We start from the raw sequence: 10,150 nt of genomic DNA on the forward strand, positions 1-10,150 counted from the left end.
CTCGCACAGCGCCCTGATGTCCTCGAGGATCCCGGCCGATGGGAAGTAGCGCTCCGGGGCAAGCAGCTCGCGCCTTGGGTGCGGTTGCGGCTGCAGCACGTGCGGCGCTGGTGGACGGACGGTGGGCGGCGGGCAGAACGTCTCAGCGAGGAGCTCGGCCAGCCGACCGTTCGTGATGCCGCGCGCCACGGCGATGGAGAGGGCGGGGCAGCGTGGAAGGCGGGGCCGCAGGATCGCCCCCAGGATTCGCCACGGGCTCGATCGCACGCTCGCCCGTTCCAGCGACGAGCAGAGGCTGGACCAGCTGGCGTTGCGGCGCTGCTTCGCGTGGCGACGGCATACCGCATCCAGCCGGTTGTACACAGTCCAATGCTCGCGCTGGCCCGAGCGCAGCGCTAGCCTCTCGGCTCTGCGACGCGCAGCGCGGAGGTTCAGCTGTTTGATGTCAGGAACGGGCGTCCCGGCCGGCACGACACAGCGAGTCGACGCGGCACGCGCGCACTGCGCGATGTGTTGAAAAAACATGCCGCCCTCCGAGACTGGCACAGTAGCACACAGTTCCCGGAATCGCGGCCAATTCACAACACTGTACGCACGCGTCGGCAGGTGGGCGGCACGGCGGGGCTCGAGGTGGATGGGGTAGTGGTCGGACCCTCGCATGTCGGGGCTGCGGCGCCAGATGTAATGGCAGCGTTCCGACACTAGCGAGAGATCCAACACACTTCCCTCGCAGCCACGACGGGCGAAGGTGATAACGCCTGTGTTGGCTATCAGCAGACCCGCCTGCTGGATGGCGTCAAGTAGGTCCCGGCCACTGCTGTCGGTGTGGCGCGAACCCCACGCAGTGTTGTGCGAGTTGAAGTCACCGCACATCACAAGGTCTCCGCGCACACGCTGTGACAGCCGGACGACCACCTCCTTGTCCCAGCGGCCGCCGCAGCACGCGTAAACACTCGCGACGCACGTGTCGGTTGTTCCGATTCGCACGGTCACCGCCACGCACTCGACGCCCGTGCACGGCAAATCGTCCACACTCACCACGGCTTGAGGGAGCCCAGCGCGTACGTAAAGTGACGCGCGAGATCGCCCAGCCGGATGAGTGGAATCGGTACACGGAATGGCCGTGCATGACGCCTGTTCGCAGCCAGCAGCACTGTGGTAGCTGACGAAGCCCGGCAGATTGAGCTCTCCCGGGCGGACGTGGGTTTCTTGCAAAGCAAGCACGTCGCATCCGTCCGAAAGAGCCCCATCCGCCAGCTCTGGATGTCGGCGGCGCATTGAACGAACATTCCATTGAACAATGCGCGGCCGTTGCCCCACTGGTGTGCTAGCCATGCTGGATCAGGGCGTCATGCATTTCCAGTGCTGCCACACACATGTGGCGCGCTGGGGAGTCGGCAGGTACCGATTCCAAAAGTGCACGCAATGCCGACGCGAGCGTCGTTATGACGAGGTCACGTGCATCGGGTGTTGTCGTGCTGCGGGGCTGGGCAGAGCTGCTCTCGGCGGCTGGCTGCGGCGCTGTGTTGCCGGCCAGCACGTCACGGAATGATCGGCCCGGCTGAACCAACGGCGATGATCGTGGCTCGGGCGCGCGCTGTGCTGTGGTGGTGGCCGGCTGCTGATTCCGCGCGGCAGGGGCATTGCTCCTCGCGAGAACCAGGGCTTGTTTGCGCGTGATGCGCGGAACGGTTCTCGCGAGTATGCTCGCCACCCGCCGCTCGAGCTGCCAGTTGGGGCAGCGTGGCTCTGTCGACTCGTGCGGGCCTCGGCAGTTGATGCATCGGGTCCGCTTTGAGGTACAGGCGGTCGTCGCGTGCGACCCCGCGCACTGGAGACAGCGCGGGTCGCGAGAGCAAGTCGCTGTGGCGTGCCCGAAGAGGCCGCATCGACCGCACTGCAACGGCCGCGGTAGCTGCGGGCGCACGATGCGGCGCTGCCTGAACAGGTGCACCTCCTCCGGCACGTCTCTGCCTGTGAATCGCAGTGTTGCGACATCGCCGCTTCGGGTGACGGCGAGTACGGGCACCCGGCTCTCGATACCCTCAAGGATGGAAGGCCCATCGATCGCCGGGTCCACGTTGAAGAGCGTGCCCGTGCAAGAGTCGGCGATAAGTGCCTTCGCCTTGACGGGCACGTCGCAAATCACCCGAACGGCGAGCAGCGCAGACAGGTCCGTGCCTGGCAGCGCGTCGACGGCCACGACGTTCCGTCGCAAGTTCGGCCGGACTCGATGTGTCCCCGAAACACCGGCCAGGAATGCGGCAATTGCATCGCGTGATGCCGCAAGGAAATGGGCCTTCCTCCCGAGCGGTCTGTAAAGGACGGTTTGTCGTCCTTCACTGGTCGATGCGGTGTCTTGTGCCGCAGGAGGGGCGCTTGAACGTACGCCGGTTTTAGCGACGGTGGTGATGGTCACCGGCCGCACGTTCCGGCGCTTACGCCGGCTGTTTTTTTTCCTACCCGGCTGCTTCGCGCCGGGGAGGAGAGGGTCCGCGGGTGGAGGCGGGGCATCGCCTTGCGTGTGCGCCGTGACGTCGCAGGGTGGCGCATGCGCCGTGGAGACGCTCTCGGGAGCATCGCTCTCCGCCGCGCGCGCGCTCGCCTCGGTCTCGGCGTGGGCGCCTTCCGGTTCCGGGGGCTCGTGCGGCGTACGATTAGGCACGGCTTCCTCAGTTGGTTCAGCAGTAGCGGGGGCGCCGACCCTTTCTTCTTGGGCGCTGGGTGACGGGGAACGGCTGCTCGCCGAGTCCGTGGCCAGTGTCAGCTGGCTGTCCTCGCTGCTGCTCTCGCTGGTTGACGAGTAGGAGCAGGAAGGCGGGCAGCTGCTAGAGCGGCGCGAGCTGGCGGTGTCGTCGTCGCTCTCGCTGCCGGTGTTGTCTCCGCCGTCGTCGTCGTTGTGCGGGGCAGCACGGCCGCGTCGACGACGCTGTGTTGCGACTGGGGCAGTGTCCCTGCAGGTTCCCGAGCGTAGGAACCTCGGGGATGGGGCTGCAGCCTCGACAGGCTGCTCCTCGTTCTCGGCGGTGGCGCAAAACTGCCGTCTCGCTTCCGCAAGAAGCAGTTTGAGCGCCGGCGAGTGCGCTGAGGTGGGGCCGCGTGGCCCCTGCACTGGGTTGTCGGAGACGGACATCCTCAGTGCAGTGGAAAGAAGCCCTGGACGAAGGTACCTCCGACTGCGTGTGCACCCTTGGGAGCCCTAAAAAGGGCTACGCTCGAAAGCGCGGTCGTAGGTGCAGCACACGGGCGGCATGGAGGTTGGTTGGTGAGTTCGATCGGAGACGTTCGAACAGGTCCGAGGCGCAGAAGGAACTGCGACCGGTCGCGTGCGCCGCGCTTTTATGGCGGGAGGGTGGTGTTGACGGGACCTCGCATTGCCGCGCTCGCCATTGGTCCGCGCGGCTTCTCTCCCTCTCCCTCGTGCTCGCTCGCGCTTTCCTTTGGGACCGGCGGCGGCGAGAGCGGCGAAGGCGCTACGAGCACGGCTCAAATCGCTCACCGATCGCGACTGTGCAAGTCGTTGTTTCGTCCTCAGTCTCAGCAACAGCACCCGTGACGGTGGTGGCGTGATCGGCTCGGGGGTGGCGTGACTTGTGCGCTCGAGCTTCGGTGCTGCGGATCCCCTCCACGTGGGCCCCTCTCGGAATGGTTGGATAGGTGTACGGTGCGGATTCTTCTAGACTCCAACCCGCTGTCTCCGATTCGGTGAGGTGTTCCGGTGACTGTTTTTTTGTCCTTGGTTTTTTCCAGTGTTTAGCTGAGGGTTCCTAGCTTCCTACCTTGTGTAGTGTTAGCTTAAACTTCGGCTAGGCACGGGCGCCACGTGGTTTTTACCGCGATGGTGGCCCCTTCGCGGCTTCGGCCGCTTACGTTTTTCGGGCGAGTTCCGAAAGGCGCTTCCAACGTAGATGTTTGCAAGGCGCTCGTAAAGCGCTTTTCGTTGAACGACCTTAAGTCAGTACAGGACTTTGGCGCAGGAAGGTTCGAGATAACGTTTAAGAGTAAGGCCGCGGTTGATCGCTTCTCAGCTGATCCCGCACTGCAGGTTCGTGATGTAGAAGTTCGGTTTGAGTATAGAGGTGTGCGTGTGAAGTTGGTTAGGGTGTTTGGCTACCCCGCGGATCTTCCGGACCAGGCTCTCGTCTCCGAGCTAGAGGTCTTCGGAAAGGTTCACGGGATCTCCGAAGAATGCGTGCCCGGTTTCCCTGCCGTTGGCACCGGTAACCGGCGCATTCGGATAGAGATGGCGCGGCCCGTTCCTAACCTTCTTCGTGTAGGTGAGCGTGTCGTTCAGTGTGAGTACGAGGGTGTAGTTAGGTTGTGCCGTAGGTGTAACTTGGCAGGACACCACGCCGCCGCGTGCGACACGCCTCAGTGCGCGCGCTGCCAGCAGTTTGGCCACGCGTCCTGCGACGCGGCGTGCGTACGTTGCGGCGGCGACCATGCGGTTTCGGCGTGTAGTGTCCGCACCTACTCGTCAGTAACCGCGAGGCCAGAACAGCAGAAACCTGCCGTCGCGGAAGCGGTTACTTCGCCGGTAGCTGCTACGGTTGCTGCCTTGGAGGAAGGAGAGAGCCAGGGCTCCTTGAGCGTGGTCGATGCCGCCGGGAGCGGCGGCGATTCCGTGGACGCCACCGAGGTCGCTCCCCCTTCCGTCACGGCAACGTGCGAGGGGGCGGCGGGCGAGGAGGCTGAAACGGCGGTCGCTGTCGCCTCCGTGGCTGGTGTGCCTCTCGCTACGCCGGCCGCTATCCCGGGCGCGTCCCAACCGCTGACTGGCGCGACTGACACTGCTCGTCGGTCGAACCAGAAGCGTAAGAGCCGGCGCGCACACCGCGCTGGTTCCGCTGCCAGGGCGGCGGCCGGGGAGCGTGAGTCGAGCTCGGACGAAGGTGGCTCCCAAGGCTCGGAGACTGGCGCTCCTGAACTGAAGCGCAGTGCCGTTGATACTTCCGATTCTGATACCGAGGTCCCATCGGACACGGAGGGTTCTCCTCCTTGTCCCAATTGCGGATGGGGACGGTGCGATTGCTCGTTACTCTCGGACAGAACCTATGAGTCTACTGATGAGGGGTCTCCAAGTTCGGAGACCCTCTCATAAGTAGTCTTTGCTTATTTGTCGTTAGCGGCTAGTATTACCTAATACTAGCCTGCTCTCTATTTATTTTCCTAGCTCTTTTCGTCTTCCTTTGTTTCTACTAGCTTCTAGCTAATCTCTTTCTCCTTTAAAATGGCTTCTTCTCTCACTATAGCTACATTTAACTGTCGGGGTTTGTCGCGCGCTTCTAAACAGTTAGAGGTTGTAAATTTGGCTAAATCCAGAAGGGTAGATATTCTCGTATTGCAGGAAACTTACATTCATAGGCTAGGCCAGATCAGCCACTTCGACCGGATTTTTCGCACTCGGTCTTACTGGAGTTATGGCGCGACGGGCAGCCGGGGTACGGCCATCGTTCTGATGCCGCATTTCGACGGCCTTGTTATTCGCCATGCCAGGGATTCCGAGGGCCGCGTCTTGTCGGTGGATCTCGATTGTGGCATTCGAATTGTTAACGTGTATGCTCCAAACCAGGCTAGAGAACAAAAAGAGTTTTTCCGTACATTAGAACCCTATTTGGTCGGTCCCTCTCGACTAGTTCTAGTAGGCGACTTCAACTGTGTGTTAGAACTGGTTGACCGCCTCTCGCGTAGAGGGACTTCAATAACGAAAGATAAGCGTGGTAATGGTGTACTGCGAGACCTCGTCGATGGGCTGGGACTGGTCGATGCTTGGCGCGTGCTTCGCCCTGGACAGTCAGGAATGACATGGACAGGGAGGGGTGGGCAGAGCCGCATCGACCGTTTTTACATCTCGTCGTCACTGGCTCCCAGTATGCATTCTTCGTGGTTAATTCCTTCTGCTCTTAGCGACCACAGCTTCCTATTTCTGCGGTTTGCCGATTCTAGTTTAGTACCAAGAGCAAAGAGACCATGGCGCTTAAATCCACGTCTCCTAAAAGATAGGCAGGCAACCGCAGAGGTATCATCCATACTATTTCGATCGCTTCATAACACAGCGAATCTAAGTGGTACGGAATGGGATGACGTGAAAGTCAGGGTGCGTGAGTGCTTCAGGTCTTGGGGCAAGCGTCGGGCGCGCGAGGAGCGTGAGGAGATAAAAATCGTCTCCGACGCGATCCTCCTGCTCTCGAGGCCACTGTCCGGCGGGCCTGGAGTCGCTCCGGCGCTGGCCTCACTCCGAAAGGAACTTCGCATTCTCCTGCAGCGACGCTGGGATGGCTTGAGGGCCACAACCCGGGCAGAGCTGTGGGAAATGGAAGCGTGGTGCAGCAGAAATGTCCTACGTAAACATCTTTCAAGGAAGAGCACAACTCTCTCTTCCCTAGTAGATCCACGCGATAATAGCATAGTCGACTCACCAGACGGAGTGCTTGCACTGGCGAGGCAGTTTTACATGTCTTTGTATGCCGAACCAGTTGCCTCTCCAGCTGTTTTTCCGTTTGTTTTACCAGCTGAGCCGCCGCAAGTGTGCGACTCAGCCATAGATGAGGACGAGCTATTTTCTGCCTTGAAGTCTATGAAGCGCAATCGCAGTCCAGGTTCCGATGGTCTTACAGTCGAGTTTTATGTTAAATTTTGGACAATGTTAGGGAAGCCGTTCACATCACTGGTGAACCGGCTACTCAGTGAAGGGACTTTGTCAGCGTCTCAACGAGAAGGGCTAATCACTCTCCTTTGCAAGGACGAGTCGAGGAGCACTGATCTGCGAGCATGGCGTCCAATCACGCTTCTGAACTGCGATTATAAGCTCATAGCAAAGTGTCTGTGTACGCGACTCACACCAGCGCTCAGCACTGTTTTGGGTCCGTACCAGGCATGCAGTGTCCAGGGGCGCTCTACTCAGCTTCACGGTATAGCTTTGAGGGACCTTCTCCTGTGGGCAAACACCAGGAAACTTCCAGGTATTCTTTGCTCCTTTGATCAGGAGAAGGCTTTCGACATTATTAGCCATAGGTACCTTTTCCGTGTTTTGGAAGAGGCTGGTTTTAGTGTGGGTTTTCGGCAGATGGTCCAAGCTTTGTATTCTCGACCGACTTCTGCCGTTGTCATACGGGACCGCGTCTCGGAGGCGTTCATTGTGGGGCGTGGTGTACGGCAGGGGGACCCCCTCTCACCTGCCCTCTACGTGCTCGCTTTTGAACCGCTTCTGCAGAGGTTGTCTTGTGACCGCAGAATTGGCAGGTTCCTACTCCCACCAGGTTCCCCTCCGGTCGCGCTATTTGCCTATGCGGATGACTTGTCCATTGTCGTCCCGGACGAAGCCTCAGTTTGCGGCGTCTTGGAGGTCATGGACAGTTACTGCGGGGCGAGTGGTGCAAGGTTGAATAGGTCGAAAAGTGCAGCCATGTACTTGAACTCCACTCCGTCCAGTCCGCAGCCCGTTCATGGTCTCCCCGTGAAAACGCGGCTGCGCATTCTAGGCTTCCAATTCGAACCAGATGGTCTGTCTCCTGAAAACTGGCAACAGGCTAAGGAGAAGCTTGAAACCAGAATTCAGCAGTTCAGCGCGTTGTCATGCCCATTGACTGCTCGAGCGACAATCCTGCGCTCACTTTTGTTTTCATTCCTGACGTATGTGGCGTGTGTGTCTCCTGTTTCAACCCGAACCAAGCTCATCTTGGAGAGGGTTCTCTTTCGCTTCCTTTGGAAGGGTACAACTGGTTGTGTAGCTAGGCGGGTGCTCAAGCTGCCCAGGGATAAGGGAGGACTCGGAATTCCCGACCTGGGCATCGTGGCTACCGCACTACACGTCAGATGGACCCAGGTCGCTCTTAACTCGGATATGCTCCTGACTCGAAGCTTTACCTCGTTTTTCCTTAGCACCCGACTCCGCTTGTTTTCGCAGAGCACATTTTCCCACTGTGCTCCTCGTTCAGGAACCCCATCCACCATTTATGCGGCGGCTGCCAACTCTTTGGTCAGCCTCCGCACGGTTCGCCCCGACATCGACGTAGTTTCAACTCCACTCCAAGAGTTAGTAGACATCCTCACCCCAGGCCTCCCCCCGCATTGCCATATGTATGACCTGTCCATCCACAGGCCAAACTGGAAGCTCATCACGGCCGGTTTCCTCGACGCTAGGCGTGCCACTTTCATGTATCGCCTGGCGCGAGGGTGCCTGCCGTTGGGCTACGGGCCCTTCACAGCCGTCCCGGTTCGTGGAGCGTGCCCGTTCTGTGGCGCTCGTGAGGACACGGTTCATGCGTTTGCGCAGTGTTTGCTTCCTGCAGCTCTTCTCCGTAGGATTGCTAGTCTTTTTAATCTCCCAGGCATTCCCTATCAGACAGTCCGATTTTTGCACCCTTTGCCTAATCAGGCGGTCAACCAGTTCGTGCTTCTCCTCGCTGAGTGCTCCTACCAAGTTTGGTTGGCACGCTGCGATGCAGTTTTCGGGAGGGGGGCGCCGGGCCTTCACGAAGTGCTTGCGAAAGCACGGAAGGAGGTCTGGTTCCATCTCACCCGGGAGCGGCACCGCTTGGGCGAGAAGAAGTTTCTCGAAGTGTGGGCCCGTCCTGCGGTAATTTTTGATGAGTCAGGCGGAAAGCTTTCCATTAAGTTATGATGCATGCTCCTAAGGTCGCTCGACTCGGCCGTGTGCGCCAGTCGATCTACGGGGTTTTGTTTGGTTCAGTGGAACCCAGAGCTAGAACCGGTGGCGGCGCACCCTTGGTTGGTCGCGCTGCTCCGTGGACGGCTTTGGTGCTCTGCATGGTTGTATGCCTTGGCCTCTTTTGCGCCGAGGCAGTCCGAAGGTCAGTCAGGCTCGAGTCCTGTACGACCAGCATGGCTGTTTGTGTGTTGCGTGCGGTAACTTTGTGTTGCTGCACCACAACAGCCCCCTTGTCCGGGAAGGACCGTTGGCCCGAACCAAGTCCCCCCACCCAGTCAACCCGGGTTGTGGGGGAGTACCGGGGTCGACGTATCGGATGATGATGGGTTGATGAGATATGTATGCTCATGGACGCGGTGCCTTCAAAGGTGCCAAGTCCTCCTCCCATCTGACAACGGTACAGCATGTCCGGACGCGGCAAAGGCGGCAAGGCGAAGGGCAAGAGCAAGACGCGTTCCAGCCGCGCGGGTCTCCAGTTCCCCGTGGGCCGTATCCACCGTCTCCTGCGCAAGGGAAACTACGCCGAGCGCGTCGGAGCGGGCGCTCCCGTCTACCTCGCGGCCGTCCTCGAGTACCTGGCTGCCGAAGTGCTCGAGCTCGCTGGCAACGCGGCTCGTGACAACAAGAAGACCAGGATCATCCCCCGCCACCTGCAGCTCGCCATCCGCAACGACGAGGAGCTGAACAAGCTGCTCTCCGGCGTGACGATCGCGCAGGGCGGCGTCTTGCCCAACATCCAAGCTGTGCTTCTCCCAAAGAAGACCGAGAAGAAGGCGTAAGCGAGCTCCCAGCCGCCGGACTACAGTCGCGCTCGTCGCACAACCCAACGGTCCTTGTCAGGACCACCGAAATGCGTGTGACGGCAGGGTTTTGCTTGGCAATCCCGTTCTCTGCGCCCGTTTCCCTCTGTTTGAATTATCGCAACCGTGCCCACTCTTGAACTGACGCTGCTGCTGCTGCTAGCTAGCTGGCATGTCAGTGCACGAATGTAGATAGAAAGCGAGCTTCAGGGTGTCCGGGGGCGCACAGGCACGAGCCTCACTGCAATTCGCGTAGTGGACTGTGATATGGGCCCTTAAAAACAAACAACAAATGGGCCATATCCGCAACCAGCATGCACTTACTTATGAGCCAGGCAGGTATGCATGAGGAACGTGAACAAACGCACGCATGGCATTCCAATACACGAAAGCTTGCACGCAACATCGGCCGCGTTAATTTCGTTTTGGGGCGCGGCTTCTTCGCATGAATGCGCGAACCGTTTCGCAACGAACGCGCATTTTGTTTCTTTTTTTTATTTTCCTCTCTCTTCTTGTTCGTGCTCGAGCGCGCGCAATACTTACCATATGCATACCAAACGAGGCAACACCTCGCACCGGCAGCCCACCACAGACACACACGCACAAATATTAATAATAAAAAAACAACAACAGAACAGACAGACCGAGAGGGTACGGTTGGAGTACGTGGTCTCGCGTG

At 59.6% G+C, this 10,150-nt stretch overlaps 1 protein-coding gene across 1 annotated transcript; it reads right to left on the reverse strand.

The window, feature by feature from the left end:
• Nucleotides 1-935: 935 nt before the first annotated feature.
• On the reverse strand, nucleotides 936-3,133 carry LOC139047913 (DNA translocase FtsK 1-like). The gene has a single exon (XM_070522087.1). The coding sequence runs from the start codon at nucleotides 3,131-3,133 to the stop codon at nucleotides 1,328-1,330; it is 1,806 nt and encodes a 601-aa protein (XP_070378188.1). The 3' UTR covers nucleotides 936-1,327.
• Nucleotides 3,134-10,150: the final 7,017 nt, after the last annotated feature.

The sequence above is a fragment of the Dermacentor albipictus genome, chromosome 7, assembly GCF_038994185.2.
Source record: "Dermacentor albipictus isolate Rhodes 1998 colony chromosome 7, USDA_Dalb.pri_finalv2, whole genome shotgun sequence".
NCBI classification, from domain to species: Eukaryota; Metazoa; Arthropoda; class Arachnida; order Ixodida; family Ixodidae; genus Dermacentor; species Dermacentor albipictus.

What these genes read in the sequence shown, in the direction of transcription:
- LOC139047913 (XM_070522087.1), bottom strand. Translation starts at nt 3,133, where the DNA reads ATGTCCGTCTCCGACAACCCAGTGCAGGGGCCACGCGGCCCCACCTCA.